This window comes from Furipterus horrens, unplaced genomic scaffold (genome assembly GCF_987537825.1).
Source record: "Furipterus horrens unplaced genomic scaffold, mFurHor1.1.pri manual_scaffold_5, whole genome shotgun sequence".
Lineage (NCBI taxonomy): Eukaryota > Metazoa > Chordata > Mammalia > Chiroptera > Furipteridae > Furipterus > Furipterus horrens.
The window spans coordinates 122,028,705-122,048,140 of record NW_028327175.1 but is presented as its reverse complement, the minus strand read 5'-3'; the positions used below and the strand labels follow the sequence as shown (position 1 = coordinate 122,048,140).

Below are 19,436 nucleotides of genomic sequence, written 5' to 3'. Positions count from 1 at the left end.
TCACCCTTTATGTGCCTACCATCATGAATGGAGGGGAACTAGACCAGGAACATTGGGATTAGTAGCCAGAGGGAATTGTACTCTATATTCCCAAGCTCTGTACACATTCTCTTCTCTCTCACCTTGTGACTCCATTATCCATCTATTAATTCCTTTGTGGTTAGAGCCCAGCCTTGTCCAGGTGATGGAAGCATCCAGCCACAGGCAGACCCTATCCTGCCTCTGGTGAGGATGACCCTCTCACCTAAGGAGGAGTAGCAGGGGTTATGTCTGCTGGCCTGTGTGCACTTGCCTTTATTGAATTCAGCCCCTTGTCTGGCCTACCTTGGGGAGGGAGAAACCAAAATTGTTAACCTGGAGAAACTTCTAAAGAAAAAGATATTAGATTTGGGAAAAAGACACTGTTACGTGAAGTAATGAACTGGGTTGATTCCAACCTAATCTTCAAATCTGAGCCCATCTAAACTTTTCTGGGAGGATTGGCTTGTGTGTCACCTTGTAAGTGGGGCATGGTGTGAGAAGCACATTGGTCCCAGCTTTTAATTACCTAGTGGAGCCAGTGTACAACCTTCCCATCCTCTAATCCTCAGGACTGCCTGGGGAAAGCCCAACTTGAAACACTAGTTCTCAGCTCAGACTCAAAGCCAGATCTGGACCCTACCCTCAGCTTGTCAATTAAAGGTGCCATAATTACTACTTTCTCTGAGTGTTTTGAAGTTTGCAAGGCTTGTTTAGGGCCCAAACACTAGACCCAAGTCTTCCTGCCTTTGTGACCCAACTTTCCACCAGTAAATCAAAAATTTTGGGGGGGGCCTAAATTTAGAATATTGTATTGTGTAGCAATCTAAAACATTTAAAACAAATAGTTTAACTTATTCAACAGGCATATGAGCATTTCAAAATCATAATGAAATCCAATTATGTAGTGCATAATGTAGACAGGAATAGAATCTAACATTATGCAGACATTTTCTAAATAATTCCCTGTAGCACAACTATATATAAACATGGGTAAGATTAAGTACAAACTAGTTCTGTGGAACCTTTGAAACAAGGGTCTGAAATAAAAATTTCAGAGAGGCACATGAAGTTATCTTAAAATTTTTTCACATTGGTTATTTTGATAGTTTCATCAGATTCTATACTCATATCAACAATACATGTGATTTTCCAGGAAAAAAAAAAACCCCAAACCAAAACACCATTCCAGATCCAGTCTGCATAAATATATCATTCATTGGAAGTGCTATCAGCATAGTCTGCAACTAGCCCAAAGCATATACTTAAGAAGTTTTTATAAATTGTTTGTGATGTTCATGTTTAATTCTTATGCCAAACTGCTTTCTGATGAAGACAACATCGTGCTTTATGCAAGAATGGAAACCTCAAAATAATCACCATAAAGCTTCTAAGACTTATGGGAGAATAAACTAGGATGGTCCACAGATATAAGATGAAACCCACAATGTTGGAATTATAAATGGTTAGAGCGGCCCAGACTACAAGACAAGCCCAAACCACCATTAGAAGAATGAAATACGATATGGTCCAAGATGTATCCTTAAAGTTTGTCTCAACCCTCAGTCTGAATTACAAGAATTGATCTTCAGTCCAGCCAGCAGAAATTGGCTGTGCAATTTTCCGTTGTATTTATTGTACCGACTATGTACATTATAGAAGGTTCCTTTAGTGCTGCACTAAAGTACACTTGTACTTTTTGTCCCAGCCATATGAGAGTGTGCAAATTCCACAAAGTCATCAATAAGAACAGGCCATGCTCCTTCATAATTAGATATGTCATCTGCAATCATTGTACTGAAGTCTAAAAGAAGATTCTGAGTATCTTTTGGTATTGATCGTTTATGATGTTCGAACAAAAATTTATTCCATAAGTAAGAATTTAAATCTTCCATTAAGCATTAAATTCCAGTAGGCAATGGCCATTTCTAGATATAATCCTTTTTGTCCTGGATTCTTGGCAAAATTAAAGTAGTAAAAATCCTTAAATCATCCTGGTTCTTTCAATTCTTGTTCCATCTTGGGTATCTGGGCCTTTAGTTTTTCTATGCTGTCACATCCTAACTCTGTCATGCCATCCATGAACTCTTGTTTGGAGAACTCGCACTGTGTTACTGCACTGAACTTCCACGCAATGATCAACACACTGATGCTGGCTGGATCAAGTGCCAGGTCATCACAGAACTGCTGTATACCATCTATTCCAATTTTATTTTCTTCTTGAGGATCTTTGTATCTACTGTATAGTTGTTCTAACTTCTTGTCCAATGATCCTTTTACACTCTCATATATAAAGTTCAGGATTTTGAAAAAAATTGTTGCAACATCTAACTTGCAGTCATTTTGAGACAGGCAACTTACTGCTATTTTCTCACTAGATTGTGTGAAGATCATAAACTGATGAACTTTATCCTTCTGCAATGATTTCAACTTGTTCATGTTGGTGTCCTCCAGGCCTCTCCCCCATTAAATCAATTTTTGAGTGTCATGAAAATGTTGAAGCCTCAGCCTCACTCCATTCTTAGCTCATTTTTTGACATGGATACTTCCATCAAAGGTAGGGCTCTTTCTGCTACTGCAGGTCTTCGAGGCTCAGAACCCGAAGCAATTTAGGCCAGGAAGAAGTTTTTCTAGGACTTCACTGGAGAAATGCTTGTCTGTACCAGATATGAGCCCATCCATATGGCCAGTGAGAGGTCAGGCCATGAAAACATGTCCCTGGCTTGTCCAAGCCATCTAAAATGAGGGTAAGTATTGATTTGAGTTCCAAAGGTCCCTAAAACTTTTAGGATTGTTTACATGAATATTTCTCGGAACAGGATTTGCAAAGATGTTTGTGATCCAAAGAAGCTAAAACCTGTTCTAGGCCCCTATTTTTCAAAGTAAGGCTTTCCTGCCAAAGAATCACATACTATTTCTTTAAAATGTAGCTAGCCCCCTGGGCCCTGTCTCTAGCTATTGAATCTGAAACTCCAGGACTGGAATTTTATGCCTGCTAAACTTTGAGAACCACTACTCTGAACGAAATGTTACTTTCTAGCTGCTCTTAGCTTTGCAAAAGTTAGGGTTGGTCTCAAGGGCCTATTCCAAATGCCAGGCCAGGGGATGACCTAGCCATACACAAAGACTCCCATTTCCTTTGTTCTTGACAAAGGGGTCTGTACTGTGTCTGGTGTCTTCCTGTGTACAGAACTTCAAATCTTGAATATACTGGGGCATCTCTTGCATCATGACAGAAGGCCTCTTAAGAGAGCTTGTCCTTTGCATGCAGGGAGGAAGCAGTTCAGTCAGAAGCTACTCTCACACTGAGAACCTTTGTAAGGGCTTGTTCAAATGTGGGCCAACCATAAGCCTTGAATGCACACTAAATAAGCTCTACCCCAGTAGTGCTGCGCACCAGGGGATGATGCTGTGGGGAAAGTGATTGCTCACCTTGGGACACACACAAGGCTCCTCCCCAGTACACAGCGGTAGAACAAGGTCAGTGGACTCCTTCGTTGGAACCCTCATCAGGCTTCCCTGTGCTTAGACACTCTCACTGCTTTGGGCTGTTGGCAGAGGGTGGTTGCCTCTTAAAGGCTCACTGCATAGACAAGCTGCCGAAAGTCAGCCAGCCACTCTTATTCTAGGCACTACTGAGGCTTAGCATTTCCACATGAAAGTGATGGTGCCAGAGCATGTTCAAGCAGTGGTCCAACTTCTGCTACACATGGGCTTAGAGCTCATGCCATGAAGACTGCAGGCAGTGGACCATATCAGTTCTGTGGCTGGAATCTTTGCTACTCACTTTGCAGGGGCAATTGCTGTCCTGTGTAAATCTTCTGGTGGGTAAGCAAGTCAGAAAGTCATGTCTCATGAAGGAGACGTTTGTCTCTCACTTGTATGAATGCTTTGGGAGTAACCAGGAAGTATTCCAAGTCCAGTTTTTCCCGATCAGTGCACTTGTAGGATGTTCATTCTTAGCAGAGGTTTCAGTACAGACATTGGGATGGAGACATGGAGCTGGGAGCTCTTGCTTAGGAGGGCAGAAAAGTACTCTTGCCGTGTTTGTAGGAAGATATCTGGGATTCTAGTTGTAAGCCTCTATTGACATCCTTCTTTCCAGCCTTTTACCACTTGGAATTCTCCAAATTATTGTTCTCATGTCTTTTAAGGAGAATGGAAGACGCCATCTTTCCTCCTAACCAGTTTCTTCCCTTCATTTATCTGGGAAGGCAACAAGAAAACACAAACCATGGCTCTGCATCGCTCACACAGGAGAAATTTGGCTCTTTAACTATCAAGAAAGCTACCAAACTAGTTTTCAGCAGCAAGGGACAAGTCGTCTTTCCAGGGTCCTTTTCTCCCCTTGATTCAAAGCCGCACCTAGAGCAGTGTTTCTCCTTTCCTTTCTTTACAAGCCTCTAAGGCAGACACGACTGAAGAGTTCTCAGCTGCCTTAAAGACCAGATGGATGGTTCTCTCTGTGCACTTCCATTCCTGAACTCTATCACCCCACCCTCACCTGGAAAAAACTCCCACAGGATCATTGCCTCCCTGCGAGAATTTTCAGGAACCATGAACTAAGGCTCCCAAGGATTAAGTTAAACTCAGGGTTTGGGGAAGGTGGAGGGAAGAGGCAGGGTAATTGAAAAGAAAGTTGGCCTCTCTCAGGCTCTGGAAAAAAAAAAAAAAAGAAAGCAGCCTCCTTTTTGAGGGAGGATCTCCCGACTGGCTCCTTCAGGGAAGTGCTGAGAAAGTGTAAGGAGTGTCTGCCCTCAGATCCCTAGACTTTTATTCCTTAGAAAGATAAAATGATGGGTAAACGGAGGTGGGAAAAGTTCTGAAAGCACAGACCTAGCTCAAGGGAAGAGGCCAGACAGGTCCCTCCCACTCTTCCAGCAGGCGCTTTTGGCCGGGGTAGGAGGTGGAAGCGGCCTTGAGCACTTTCCAACGAATCAAAAAGATGCCTCGCGTTCCCTGGCAACCATTAACGCGGAGCAGTTGGTGTAGTTGGGAGAATGCCGGACGTGGAGAGCACTAGCTTCACTGGCCAATCGCTGAACTCTCTGAGAGGTAGGGGCGGTGCCTCATGGAAACCGGAGGCGGAGCTGTTTCCTTGGCAACCATCCTAGTTTAGTCGGAGGTGGGGAGGGTGGAAATAAGAGTCCAGAGGAGGAGGGAGCCAGGAGGAGTGGGGGTAGTGAAATTCGAGCAGGGAGTGGGGGAGGGGTGTCTCAAAGTCTCGTAAGGCGCTACGAGGTGCGAGGGTCGGTCCAGGCTCCGCTGGCGCGGCCGGAGCTGACCTCGAGGCCCGAGAGCGGAGGGGAGCTAGACACCGCCCCCGCTGGCGCCGGGAAGCGTCGCTCCTTCTCGCTGACCTTGGTCTCGCTTGTCGCCTCGCCCTTGGCCACAGTTACTGACAAACGCAGAGCTCGGTAGAAGGACAGATAGGCCATGGGAGGGAGGCAGACCTAGGACATAGGCACACAGACTGCCCCAGCCTCTCTCACGGGCTCCAGGGTGCCTCAACCTCCCCCACCTCAACGCCGGGGCCATCCAGCCCAGGGTTAATGCCAACGAGTTTCCACCTCCAGCCAGTCCTAGAGAGGCCGCGGCGCTAGCCAACGGGGGAAACTGGCCGCGGACGGACACTTCCTGTGTTGGAGGAGGGGGTCGACTGCTGCAGCCCAGCCCGGGGCTGGGGGCCTGACGGCGGGGTCTCGGGTGGGGAGTGGTGTCTAGGGGGCGCAGGGCGAGTTGTGAAACCTCCCCATCTCCGAGGCTATAACGCGTAGGGGCCTGTGAGGGCCCCAGGGCCAGCCGAGACCTTGTGGGTGGGGGCGGGGCTGCGGGGAGGGGAGGGGCCCGGCCTCCTGGCCGGCCGGAGAGGCCCAGGGTCAAGACGTCCGGCCTTGGGGGCTGGGGCTGGGCAGCCGGGTCGCCTGGGCAGCGGTGAGCGGGCGGGCGGCGAGGGCCTGGGTCTCAGAGCACTCAGGACAGGTCGCAGGATCGTCCGCCATTGCCGCCGCCGCCGCTGCACTGGGAGCCAGCGGGGATGGAACGGGAGGCGTCGCAGTGGGGCCTCGAGCCGCGGGATGTGCCAAGTCTTGACGAAATGGGGCTCGAAGGGTCCCTCAAAGGTGAGGGAGTGAGTACCCCTCCGAGGAGCGTGCTTGGGATCGCGAGAGGGGGCTGTGGTCCGTGGGAGGGAAAGAGAGCGGAGAACTTGGACACCTGGGACTTGGAGGAGGTGGGGGCAGGAACCGGTGTCTTGGGTTTGCAAAAGGGAAGGTGGGAATTTCAGCACCTGCCGAAGGGCCAGCGACCTTGTTTGAGGAGGGAGAGGTTTATGGCGACTAATGGTGGGACCCAGTGACCTTTCAGGCACCACACAATCTGGGTTTTCTGTAATTCTCTGCTCCTGCAGGCAACGTGCATGAGGATAATGAGGAAGAGGAAATTTCGCAGCAAGAAGGCACTGGGGACTATGAGGTCGAAGAGATACCTTTTGGGCTTGAACCCCAGAGCCCTGGGTTTGAGCCACAAAGCCCAGAGTTTGAACCCCAAAGCCCCAGATTTGAGCCTGAAAGCCCACGTTTTGAGTCCCGAAGTTCTGGGTTAGTGCCCCCAAGTCCTGAATTTGCACCCAGAAGCCCTGAATCAGATTCTCAGAGTCCTGAGTTTGAACCACAAAGCCCTGGGTATGAATCCCAGAGCCCGAGGTATGGACCCCAGAATCCTGAGTTCAAAACCCAGACTCTTGAATTTGAAGCTCAGAGTTCCAAATTGCAGGAAGGTACAGAGATGCTTCTCAATTCCGAAGAAAATAATGCCTTGAGCATCCCCTTGGGAGTCCATCCTTTGGACTCCTTCACCCAGGGGTTTGGGGAGCAGCCTGCAGGGGACCTTCCCCTAGGGCCACCTTTTGAGATGTCCACAGGGGCCCTGTTGGCTACACCCCAATTTGAGATGCTCCAGAATCCTCTGGGCCTGACGGGGACCCTTCGAGGTCCAGGCCGACGGGGTGGCCGGGCCAGGGGTGGGCAGGGCCCTCGGCCCAACATCTGTGGCATCTGTGGGAAGAGCTTTGGCCGGGGCTCCACCCTGATCCAGCACCAGCGCATCCATACAGGTGAAAAGCCCTATAAATGTGAGGTCTGTAGCAAGGCCTTCTCCCAGAGCTCTGACCTCATCAAACACCAGCGTACCCACACGGGGGAGCGGCCCTACAAGTGTCCCCGATGTGGCAAGGCCTTCGCTGACAGCTCTTACCTGCTTCGCCACCAGCGTACTCACTCTGGTCAGAAGCCCTACAAGTGCCCACACTGTGGCAAGGCCTTCGGAGACAGCTCCTACCTCCTGCGGCACCAGCGCACTCACAGCCATGAGCGGCCCTACAGCTGCCCCGAGTGTGGCAAATGCTACAGCCAGAACTCATCCCTGCGTAGTCACCAGAGGGTGCACACCGGTCAGAGGCCCTTCAGCTGTGGCATCTGTGGCAAGAGCTTCTCACAGCGCTCGGCACTTATCCCCCATGCCCGCAGCCATGCCCGTGAGAAGCCTTTCAAGTGCCCAGAGTGCGGCAAGCGCTTTGGTCAGAGCTCTGTGCTGGCCATCCATGCCCGCACCCACCTGCCAGGCCGCACTTACAGCTGCCCAGATTGCGGCAAGACCTTCAATCGCTCCTCTACGCTTATTCAGCACCAGCGTTCCCACACAGGTGAGAGGCCCTACAGGTGCGCTGTGTGTGGCAAGGGCTTCTGTCGTTCTTCAACACTGCTGCAGCATCACCGAGTCCACAGTGGGGAACGACCCTACAAGTGCGATGACTGTGGAAAGGCCTTCTCACAGAGCTCCGACCTCATCCGCCACCAGCGGACCCATGCTGCTGGCCGTCGTTGACCCTGTCAGGGGTGGGCCTGTGGTGGGTGGAAGAGATAGGACAGGGAGCTAGAAAAATCTTTAGTGGAAAAGCTAGGGGAGAAAAGAGGAGTTGAGGATTCTGAGGGGCTGGGGTGGAGGAAGTTACATGCTCTGGAGACTTAAGGGAAATGGGTAACGAGAAGGGGTTGGAGGGAGGCCAAATAGGCAGCAGGAAGCTCTGGGAAAACCCAGAAGGAGGTCAATAGAGAACTGGCCTCAGCAGTAGTATACCCCTTGGTGGATGCCTGCTTGGCAAAGTGCTAGGTGGGGGAGTGGGAGGGGGGAGGAGGAGGGTTTCTTAATTAGAATGGGGTAGCCTAGATCCGTAGCTACTGAGACCCTTGTTGAGTCAGTAAGGGGTGAGGGTAGGTGGGGTGAGGAATAAAGCCCAGACTGGGGCCTGGGCCTCTCAGTGCAAACCCAGCCTCCCTTGTCTTTCTCAGGCTTTTGAGCCCCTGAATTTGAGTTCAATAAAAACCTTTATGTGCTAAAAGAGATTTGTCCTTAAAATGTGTACATTGATAGTGCCCTGGGCAGTGGGAGACACTAGGTCATCACTACTGACAGCCAGTGAAGCTATAGAGCCCTGTCTGGGAAGTGCTTTTATAGTTACTGTTTCACTGTAATCTTATCAGAGGCTCAGGGACACAACTTGCCCATATCTGTGCAAGTTCATCTTCCATGCTTTGAATGCTGCACAGGTACAGGGGGCCTATTGTGGGTTTGAGAAAGCCCAACTTTGTGGATATCCCTTTTCCCAAACATGAAGTGTCTGCCCTTGGGTCTGAAAACAGGCCCTGATTTTCATATACAGGTGTGGAGCCTGTGTACCATGTCTCCCTGGCTTCCAGTACCCAGCTGCGTCGTTCCTCCCCCTGCCCAGCTGCAATCTCTAGCCACCGTTCTGTGCCGACCCTGACTCCGACTGGAACCACAAGTTCCAACCCCATCCATAGAGTTCATGTATTGGACCCAGTACAAGAACTGGATGTCAGCCTTTAAGATCCTCCGACCAGACTGGCCTATTTACTGATTTGCTACAGTTCTGCCTCCTTTTTAGGATCCCTGTACCTTTCGGTGGGAGCACCATGTTACCACCCCACCTTTATCCTACTTTTCTTTCCCATCTGAGCCTCAGCTCTCCTAACAGTTGGTTCCTCAGGAACGGATGGGAAGTTGGTGCCATCAGTGAGTAGGGGGGATTCTGCGGAGTGGCCTGACAGTGCCCTGTGAAGGTTAATTCTATTTCACATATTAGGAAAATGGAGGTCACAGGGCTAAGTGACCTGCTCAAAGTCATTCCATGACTAAGGCAGATCAGACATTTAGACCTTGTCTGCCTGGCTCCACCTGTCCCCAGCAGCTTGGCCTCAAGGCAGGTTGGGAGTTGTAGCTCTACAAGATCTATTGGGCCTCAGGATACTGACATTACCCCCAGCCCCATGTCCATCTTCAGGGCCTTATAACTTGTCAAGAGTAAATCACTTCTCTAAGCACATTATGTTTTAAGAAAATTATTGTAAAAACTTATTTATTGATTTTAGAGGAAGAAACATTGATTTTTTGTTCCATGTGTTTATGCATTCATTGGTTGCTTCTTGTATGTGCCCTGATCAAATCCACAACATTGATGTATCAGGATGACACTAACCAACTGAGCAACCCAGCCAGGGCCTAAGCACATTTCAGTCTAGCCTGTTATGATCTGTAAGCTCTGGAAAGGACCTTAGAAATCATGTAGCCCAAAAGAGGTCCGTTGTGTTCAGTGGTTTTCAAAGTTTTAATTATTTTAGAAGTAGAGCACTTTTAAAGTAAAAATTCAGTCTTTTGACTTTATGCATGTTTTTGTACAGACACTTAACCACACAAAATTTAAAAATACTCTGACTACCACATTTAATATGTAAGTATATACATAGAACTGCATTTGGCTACCTGAAATATTACATTTGAGGCATTACTTCAACATTTCAATTATACAATTTAATTTTTATATTTTGGAGTTGAATATTTTTTCATCTTCTAAACATGTTCATAGGCCCTTGAGAGCTGGGGGGCCCTGGGCATGGTGCCTGTGGTGCTTAATTGATCATGTAGCCTATAGCACAGAACATTAGTTATAAAAGCTGATTAAATGAGGGTGGGAGACTCAGCTGCTCAGCCACCACCCCTCTCTTTCATGACAACCCTGAGGTACCTCCCAATCCCAGGTGGGGCAGACCAAACCCATAAAGAGCATGTGTCTTCTCTAAGATCACGGTGGAAGAACTGATAATGGAAGAGTTAGATGTTTTGATTTGCAGTCCAGGATGCTTCTTTTAGCACACCATCTTGCACATCTGAACAACCATTTCTATCCACCACTGTTACCAAGAATGGATGGGCTAGGGGAAGGGCTCAGCAGTTTACAAGTGTTCTCTCATTTAATGCTCATAACAGCTCTGAGGTATACTCTTACACAGGATGGAGCAAAAGTAGGTTTACATTTGTGAGTACATGAAACAGAGTTTGTTTTTGTATTATTTATTGTTTTCCATAAGAAAAATTGTAAACCTACTTTTGCCCTACCATGTACAGTCATTACAGATGAAGAAATGAGTCCCTTAGAGGATAAGTAATTGATGCACAACACACAGCAGAGCCTGGATTCAAACCTAGGGCTGACTGGGTTTTGACTACTTTACTAACAATACTAAGATGTTATTTACTTTTTCACTTTTTCCCATGAGTACAGTGTTTCCTAGAGGTTGCATGACTTGTCATGGCAGGTGTCATCACTCTGATGGCTTGTGTGGAATGTAGGCTTGGGTGTTGTGTTTTAAAATTTTCTGTTTTAATTTCTAATTGGACAAACACCAATAGATATACCCCATGTAAGCAAAAGCTCTTTGGGGATCCTCAATAATTTTTAAGAGTATAAAGGGGTCCTGAGGGAAAAACATTTGAGAGCCACATTTGAACACTTCCTTTGTGCCAGCCCTGGTGGGGGGGGTCAGTGTTGGTAACATATGAATGAGTCCAAGTCCTACCTTCCAGAACCTCCCACTCTTGAGACAGGACCTCAGACAGTCTGTTATGTGCCCCAATGAGATATAAACAAAGTTGTGATGGAATGGGTCATTTTGTCCACGGATTGCGGGATTAAGAAAAGTTTGAAGTAGGAAGGTTCATGTATAGAAAAGAGGTGGAACTTCACGTGCTGGTAAGGGAACAACATGTGCAAAGGCGCACGGGTGGGAAAGGACATGTAAGTGTTTGAGGACAGGTGCTGTTAAGTGAGCTGGGATATAGATTCCTGGGGGTGACGATGGCAGGTCTGTTCTGAACTGAGCCTCCAGACCTGTGCTTTTTTTTTTTTTTTTTTTTTTTTTGCTTCCAACGTGAATGCAAATATCCACTTTTTCCCCCATGTTGCAGAATATCACCTCCTTAGAGAGACTTTCCTCACCACCTTCATCAGCCTCTCTAACCTATTATTCTGCTTTATTTTCTTCACAGTCCTATCACTACCTGGAGTCACATTTCTACTTTTTTAACTCCATTTTCACACTGGACTGAAGTTTCCTGACGGCAGGAACTTGTTCATAACCATGTCCTCAGAGCACAGAACAGGGTATGACACAAAGCACTCAAGAATACTGCATGAATGAATACAACATGACAGACTTCACAAGACCTACAGACCCTGGATGTCCTTTTTAGTTGTTCTGTAATATTCCTGTTAAAACTGACCACAAGAGGGCAGTAGTGCTAGCCTCTTCTGTCCCTTCTAAAGGAGGGGGCCTTAGGGGTTTTTTAAAAGGGGCGGGATAGCAAGGGAGGGTCTGCTCTCACATCTTAGTAAATTGTTACTGCTTCTCTAAACTTTTCTCACTTTTTGTGTCTCTCTCCCTGCTTCTCTCTTTTTAAAAATTTTCACCTGACTGATATGTTCTTTATTGATTTTTAGAGAAGAAGGGAGAAAGAGAGAGAAACATCAATGTGAAAGAGAAACATCGATCAATGGGTTGTGCAACCTCAGTATGAGCCCTGACCGGGGATCCAACCGACAACCTTTTGGTGTACAGGATGACATGCCAACCAGCTGAGCCACACAGCAAGGGCTCTCCCTGCTTCTCTCTCTTCTTTAGAATATGTTTATTGATTTGAGAGAGAGAGAGAGAGAGAGAGAGAGAGAGACAGACAGACATAGACTGGATGCCTCCTATATGCACCCTGACTGGGGATTGAACCCAGAACTGTTTGGTGTGTGGGATAACGCTCAAGCAATTGAGCCACACCAACAAGGGCTCTCTGCTTCTGTTTTGAATTAGCCCACAATAGCAGGTTCAGGTCAGTCTCTGGGAGGGTTGTCATGGCAGAGAAAGAGGCAGAGAGCAAGAGAGAGAGAGAGGGAGAAAAAGAGAAAGGGGAGTTATTATTTGGGTCCCACTTAGTGAAAGGGTTGAGAAGAAAATGTTCATTTAATTGAGCCAGGCTGGAATGGTGCACCAGCACAGAAACATCACAAAGTTAGACAGAATTTCACATTTATTAGGTAAATATACACAGGCAGTGTGCTTGGCACTGGGAGCCAGGTGAATGGACATGGTCCCCACCTTGAGCTCAGAGTCTCATGGTGGAGGCCACAGTGGGGGTGTGATGGAGTCCTGGGTGGGGGGGTCTATGGATTGCAGGGGTAGATGCCCAGGGAAGACTGAGCCTTTAAGAATGAGACACCATGGGCCTATCCAAACGTGTTTATCTTACCACACACCAGCTCTCTCATTAATGGACTGAAATTGTGTTAAGTACCTACTATGTCTAGCTCTGTGATATCATCAGAGAGCCCAAGGTACCTACCTATGGAGTTCACTGTTTAATGTGAGGTATGAATATTAAGTAAATCATTTAACAATGAACAAATATGATCCCTGCTAATACGGACAACTGCAGGTTAGTGTAAGCATGCATAATATGGGACCCCAAATGAATTGGGGTCAGGGGCTGCCCTGAGGAAGTGATGTGTGAGCTGAGACCTGAAGACTGACGAGAGTTAGCCAGGGAAGGAAGGGGAATGTTCCAGGCAGAGAGAGCAGTCTGGGTGAAGGCAGTGAGACAGGAAAAATCTTGGCAAGTGAGACGGGCCTGTGTAACTGGAGCTTAGAAGGGAGATGGGATGTCTCTACAGGAGGCCAGAAAGGCAACAGGGTCCAATTTTGCCCTGGCATTGTATTAAGGATATTTTGCAGATTTGGGGAGGCTTACTAAGGAATTTGGTCTTTAGCTGAAGAGCAAGGGGTCTGCAGCAGCAATGTAGTGACATGTAGCAGATCTGCTCTTGGGCAGCAGAATGGAAAGCTGGCGGGACTCCATGCGGGAGAGTGAAGAGCAAGTTCTGGGAGTCAGAGACCTCTGTGGACCTACAAGGGCAGTCACTAGATACTGGGACTACAGCTTCTCCAAATTTAGATCAGACATTCTCTTCCAAGGGAGGAAGCTAAGAGGGGCTGATAAAAGCCAAGACCATCTGATAATTACAAGGCCTCACCTCGGTAGACTTCCTGGCCCATCCCTCAGTGAATCCTCACCATGACCCTGCGAAGAGGCAGGCAGGGATGAGCTCCACGTTCAAGACAGAAAAACTGGAGCCTACAGAGGGGCAGTGACTTGCCAGAGAACACAGAGTGACATACAGGTAGAGGCAGATGGGCACCAGACCTCCCAAGACCAGGCCTGGGCCCTCTGCATCAGGCCTGGGCCTCAGTCTGTGTCGCCTCCATCCTGGTCCTTCTCCCTGTGGAGGAGATCCAGGCAGCTCGGATCCACGGCCTCTTTCTCAGACGCCAGCTGCCCAGAGTCTTCTCCGGGGATTCCATTGGAGGCATCGACTGCAGCCTCCATCTTTTCCTTCAGGTTCCGTTTGAAGAAGCCAACCTGTAGGAAGACAGAAATGGAATGAGCAGGAAGTCCATCGAGCGCAGTTGGTCCTGGAAAAACATGAAAACGCTCTTTACGTTAGTAATTCATATGTGTCACAGACACGTGGTGTCCACTCCAGTGATGGGGTGAGTGTGTCTGCCACAGCTGGTTCTTGGCAATATGTTAAAAAGCTGTACATTTACTGGTTCATTTTTTAGGTTCATCAAAATGTCATGTACAGTATTTTAGGTGGATGACTGACAATATCTAGTAATACTGACAGTAAGTGTCCATGCTTACATGGTGCTTAGTAAGTGTCACACACTCTCTGCAGAAAGCTCAAAACATATGTATTATTTGGCGCAGCAATTCCAGGTCTAGCAATTAATTTGAAAGAATATTTGGACAAGTGTGCAAAGAGGTGGGTAACAAAAGCCTTTTTGTCATAGTGTTTGAAGTAGATGTAAATTACAAACAATCTAAATGTTCATCAGTAGAGAATGTGTTAAATAAAAGGTGAGGCACTCAGGCAGCAGAACACCACCCAGGTTACAAAGCAAGAAGATCATCTGATTGTGCTTGGACAGAAAGACACCAAGGTATAAAATCCGGGGGGGAAATACAAGTTCCCAAACAGTCTGCTCCCATTTACATTTTCTACATATATACATATACACAGATTTTTCTCTCATGCTCACACATACACATATATGTTAAAAACAAAACTATAACCTGGAAGAATAGAAAGAAAAAAGTTGTTAATGACAATCCTCTGGGGGTTACAATAGGAAGAAACTTTGATTTTTATGTTCTCTTTTCTGGAATGTTTTACATGGAACACCTGCCCTCCAGCACTCTTCATCTAGCTAATTTCTACTCATCCTTCATGTCCCAGTTCATGTGCCTCCTCTCTGAGAGGCTCTCCCAGCCTCCCCAGCCTAAGTTAGGGTCCTGCGTTACAAGCTCCAGAACACGTGGCTCCACAGAGGAGCCTTCATCATGTGTGCTCCTGTTTCTCCCCCCATTAGACTCTGAGCATTACAAAGGCAGGGGCCATGTTTGTGGGATGTGCCTCTGCATCCCAGTGCCTGCTCTGGGTATGTAGGAGAGCCCTTATTCCTCTCCCTGGGCATCCAGTCCTGGTCCTGCCAGCACTCGGTAGAGTAATGGGGGGAAAGTCTTGTTTGCTCTTTGGGCCTCAGTAGCCTTATCTGTAGAAGGAGGGAGTAGGCTGAGGTCCCCTTTAAGCTTTGGTGCCCCCTGGTCGTGGCATTCTCCTTCCTGACTCCTGCCAACCCCTCTTCCCCAGCCTGCGCATTTCAGCAATGCTCATTCCTTCTAGTCTGACCTTGTAGAGCACCAGGAAAATCAGTAGCAGCAGCAACAGACCCCCGATACCACTCAGCACGTAGAGATAGAGCATATCCTTCTCATATACAATGTCAACCTTCGTGATGACCTGGGGGAGGATGAGAGGATGGAAGTGCAGGTAAAAAGCTTTCCCCAGCCCCTAACATTTCTTGGGAATCTGGCCTCAATATCTAGGTCTTTGCATTTCCAGTCTGGACTGTGTCACGGCACCAGGCCCGGGCCCAGGCCCCCTCTCTCCAGCACACCTCCCACTGCAGCCACCAGAGTGAACTGGCAAACATGTACCACGGCCTGCCTTAAACCCTTAAATGGCTTACCTTAGTACCAGAAGAAAATGCCAGAATCTCAGTTCAGCATGCAAAGTCTTCCAGAATCTGGTTTCTGCTTGCCTGTGTAGGTGCAGCTTCCCTTCTCTTGCTCTGAGCCTTCTGCTCCTAAACCTGCCTTGCTCAGTCTCTAAACCCTGGGCCCTGCACTTGCTGCTCTCTCTGCTTAGAGCGTCTTCTCATCACTCTCTGCCTATGGAGTGGGTACCTCTTTGCTGAGTTGCCATCAAAATGATCTTTATCTGATGCATCTTGGTGCCCTTGTGGTCTGCTCGCTCACCTTGTAGTGAAGGCTTGCAGCTTCCATGGAAGCCTTTGTCAAAGCTGATGGCTCTGGCTGTGGGGAAGTCCTTACTGTGCTAATCCCAAACCTTCTCCCGTGGTTGCCCACTTCTAGCCCTGGCTCTTCCAGCTCTGCCCTGTGTTTCCTCAGATCTCTCTGCTGACCTCTGTTCCTGGATCTTCTAAGGAAGTAAAGAGATACCTGGGCCAGAGAGGCGTTGCTGCCATAGAGGTGGAAATGCTTGCTGCTGTTGAAGGAGATGGAGAGGGAGCTGCAGAGGCTGCCCATGGAGGAGGCCTGTGGGAAGGGGCAGGGGGAAGCATCAAGGCCAGAGCACCAGGCCCAAATATTCACTGACTCCTGCCCCGCCTCACCCCAAGGGGCAGAGGCAGAGGAGAACAGACCCTAGTGGGAAGCATTACGTCTATGAGGTTCTGCATTGCAGTGTGCCACTCCTGTTGCTGGAAGGGAACTTTTCTTATAAAGAACTTATCAAAATGATGCACAGGCCCATGGAAACAGCCTTCAAATTTCAAACACATCATGGTTCTCTTCCACCCTCAACTGTGTAAACACCGGGGATTTTTCATCAAGATAAAACAAAACATGGAGGAAGGCCACATTGGGGAACCCCTCCCCCAACCAACAAGGCTCCCACAACCACTTCAAGTTGGTTGCCAGCAGGTGCTACCTTGATCTCCCCCACCAGCGCCACAGTCCCAATCACTTGGACGAGGATCGCCTTCTTGAAGACCACTGGGCAACGAAACTGGGCTCCAGGCAAACAAGGCTGCTAGGGATAAGGAACAGTAGGGGCCTGGAGAGGCCTGTCTTTCTACCTGCACTCTGCCCAGCCCCCATCTTAGCCCACAGGTCCATACCTCAGCCACACTGGGTGTTCCTTCCAGATCCTCATAGTGACAATTGACAGGAGGCTCCTAGGAATGATGAGGCAGGATCTTCAGTTAGCCTAGAGCTGAGAGAGGACACTGGCCCCTTAAGGCCAGAGCCTGGCATTCCTCTCCACCCCTAAGATATGACCTTGGCATCCCAGTTCTCTCCTATTGGCCCTTGGCAGATTCAGACATCATGCAGTGTGACAGGATTCATCCATCCTCACTACCTTCCCACGCGTCTGTACCCCTTTAGGAGCTCCCCCCACAGGCCAGGGCATCCTTTCCACCGCTGGGCAGCACTCACCATCTGCACATCCCACTTGTGAGTGATGGGCCCTTCACTGTGAGGCCTTGGTACCCCAATCAAGGCCTCCAGGGTAGGCATGTTGTGGTCATGGACAGACGGCTGAATCTTCACCTGGTGCAGAGGACGAAGGGCTGCTGAGCCCTGAATGCCAGCCATCCTAACTGCCACCCCAGATCCAATCCTCATCGGCCGAGGTGCAACAGCCCACTTGTTTGGCTGTGGGCAGTCACCACCACACCCCGCCCCTGTCCTCAGTTACGTCTGTGGGTTACATGTGCTTCTCTGCTTTCTCCATGTGACAGACCCTCACACATCCTGCAAGGTACTGCTCAAATATCATTCTGAAAGTATGCCTCATGAATGTGGCAGCTTCCCACCCCTGTTTCCCCAGCATTCTATAACCCCAGCAGGGTGGCAATGTTTGTGCTTGTGTGTCTGTGTCTGTGGTAGGCTGTGGGCTCATGAGAGCGGAAGCTATGGTTTGTTTCATCTGCGATGCACTACTGCTTGACACAGGACCTAGCACATAACAGGCCTCAGAAAAGTCATTTTCTGAATGAGTAAAAGAATCAATGATATTTAACAAGGATAGATGGAAGAATTATCTTCACAATAGAGGTTGGGAAAGATTTGTTTTGGCAAGTGCATTGAACTGACTTAAGAAGTATTTCCTGAGTACCTTTTGTACAAAAGAGCTATCTGTGCTAGCATCGGAAGTCCCAGAAATGTATAAAAAATTGATGCAAGAGTAGCACTAATGAAAAGTATCAGGGAAATATATATTCAAGTTGAAGTATTCTATCATTCACTCATCCAGCAAACATTTGTGGGCACTTTTTAAATGTCATTTATACTGAACTAAAAAGGTCAAATGTCAGAGGCAGCATTTGAATTTAACTGTGAAAGACAGGAAATTAACAGGTGAAATGGGGAAAGGTATGCAGAAAGGGAAAGTGCAGGGAGTTAGGACAATGCAGCCAGAGGGGAGGGTGCTTGGAAGGAGAGGTAGGAGATAAGTCTGGAAAGGAAAGGAGACTTGGGATCAGACTGTCAGGCCCAGAAGCCTGGGAGCAAGAAGTCAGGAGACCATGGCTGGGCACTGAGGAGCCATGGAAAGCAGCTGAGGAGGGGTGGCTCCACAGGACTCATCCACGGAATGGAAAGAAGCTGGGAAAGGTGAGGTGAGGCCCAAGTTGGGAGTTTGTGCCAGTAGCTCAGTTGCAAGAAGACAAGAAATTCAGTCAGAACACTATCAGGGACAAAAGAAGGAAGAGGATGTAAACAACAGAATGTGAGGAGGCAGTGGGTCCAGGCACGCTGGAAGGAAAAATTCACCTGGACTTGGAAATTTTGCTTGAGGAAAATCTGGTGTTTTTAAAGGATCCTAAGCAAGCCAGAGAAGATGCTGGTATAGGAAAAAATAATAAATTTAGGACACGTTGAGACCAGCATTTCAAGAGGAGCAATTGTAGTCCTAGTTATATATCCAAGAGAAATAAAACATATGTCCATACAAAAACTTGTACAGGAATGTTTAAGCAGTGTGACCCATAACAGCCAAAGAGTGGAAAAAACCCAAATGTTTATGATTTGATCAATGCATAAATCAAGTGTGGCCTATCTTACAACGAAATATTATTTGGCAATAAAAATGAATGAAATACTGACACATGCTACAACATGGATGGACCCTAAGAATACTATGCTAAGTGAAAGAAGCCAGTCACAAAAGACCACATGGTATATGATTTCAGTTATATGTAATGTCCAGAATAGATAAATCTATACAGAGAGACAAAAGAAGCTGGAGCTGGGGGAGGGAGGATGGAGAAGTGACTGCAAATGGGTCCAGGGCTTCTCATTTGGAGCAGTGAAATGTTTTACAACTAGATTATGGTGATGACAGCATGACTTCTGAATACACACACACACACAAACCCACTGAATTGTACCCTTTAAGTGCATAAGTTGTGTGATATGTGAATTATATCTCAATAAAGCTGTGAAAAGATCAAAAATAAAAAGATGCCAAGAAGACATCCCAGTGGAGATGAGTGACAAACTGCAAGGACAGATGCTTGGAGAAGGAGGAGGGACACAGTCTGGAGTTGTCAGCTGGAAGGGGGACAATGACACTGGAAGCTGATCCAGAGCAGTCCGTGCCAACCCCGAGCAGGTACCTGCTGGGCGGGGATGGCAGTGATGACAAAGCAGAAAGCAGAGGGTTAGGATGCGCATGTAATGTCACCATTTACTGAGCACTTAGAACGCAAGGCTTCTTCTGATTCTCATTAAATGCATCATCTCCTTTAGCTTTGAGTTATTTTGTCTGAAGCTATCAAGTACTAGGGCTGGCATTTTAACCTAGGCTTACTCCAGAGGTTGAAATCACTACGCTCCATCACCTTCCTGGGACAACAGTGCTAATA

General features: G+C 47.8%; 2 protein-coding genes and 1 pseudogene across 3 annotated transcripts in view; 1 reads left to right on the top strand and 2 right to left on the bottom strand.

The window, feature by feature from the left end:
- Nucleotides 1-1,697: 1,697 nt before the first annotated feature.
- Nucleotides 1,698-3,657, bottom strand: LOC150009668 (DCN1-like protein 1 pseudogene; annotated as a pseudogene).
- A 2,211-nt stretch (nucleotides 3,658-5,868) lies between these two features.
- Nucleotides 5,869-8,416, top strand: ZNF768 (zinc finger protein 768). The gene is made up of 2 exons (XM_090279203.1): nucleotides 5,869-6,140; nucleotides 6,428-8,416. The coding sequence occupies exons 1-2, from the start codon at nucleotides 6,056-6,058 to the stop codon at nucleotides 7,900-7,902; spliced, it is 1,560 nt and encodes a 519-aa protein (XP_090135329.1). The 5' UTR covers nucleotides 5,869-6,055; the 3' UTR covers nucleotides 7,903-8,416.
- A 4,019-nt stretch (nucleotides 8,417-12,435) lies between these two features.
- Nucleotides 12,436-19,436, bottom strand: part of ITGAL (integrin subunit alpha L) — a 44,026-nt gene continuing 37,025 nt past the window's right edge. The window contains exons 26-31 of one of the 2 annotated variants that reach the window (XM_090277602.1): nucleotides 17,005-17,118; nucleotides 16,686-16,742; nucleotides 16,496-16,597; nucleotides 16,006-16,101; nucleotides 15,173-15,283; nucleotides 12,436-13,839 (exon numbers count right to left, since the gene is read on the bottom strand). In XM_090277602.1, the coding sequence (XP_090133728.1) occupies nucleotides 13,666-13,839; nucleotides 15,173-15,283; nucleotides 16,006-16,101; nucleotides 16,496-16,597; nucleotides 16,686-16,742; nucleotides 17,005-17,118 (654 nt within the window). In that variant the 3' untranslated portion in view covers nucleotides 12,436-13,665. The remainder of the gene's footprint in view (nucleotides 13,840-15,172; nucleotides 15,284-16,005; nucleotides 16,102-16,495; nucleotides 16,598-16,685; nucleotides 16,743-17,004; nucleotides 17,119-19,436) is intronic. The other variant, XM_090277603.1, reaches the window with a different exon arrangement.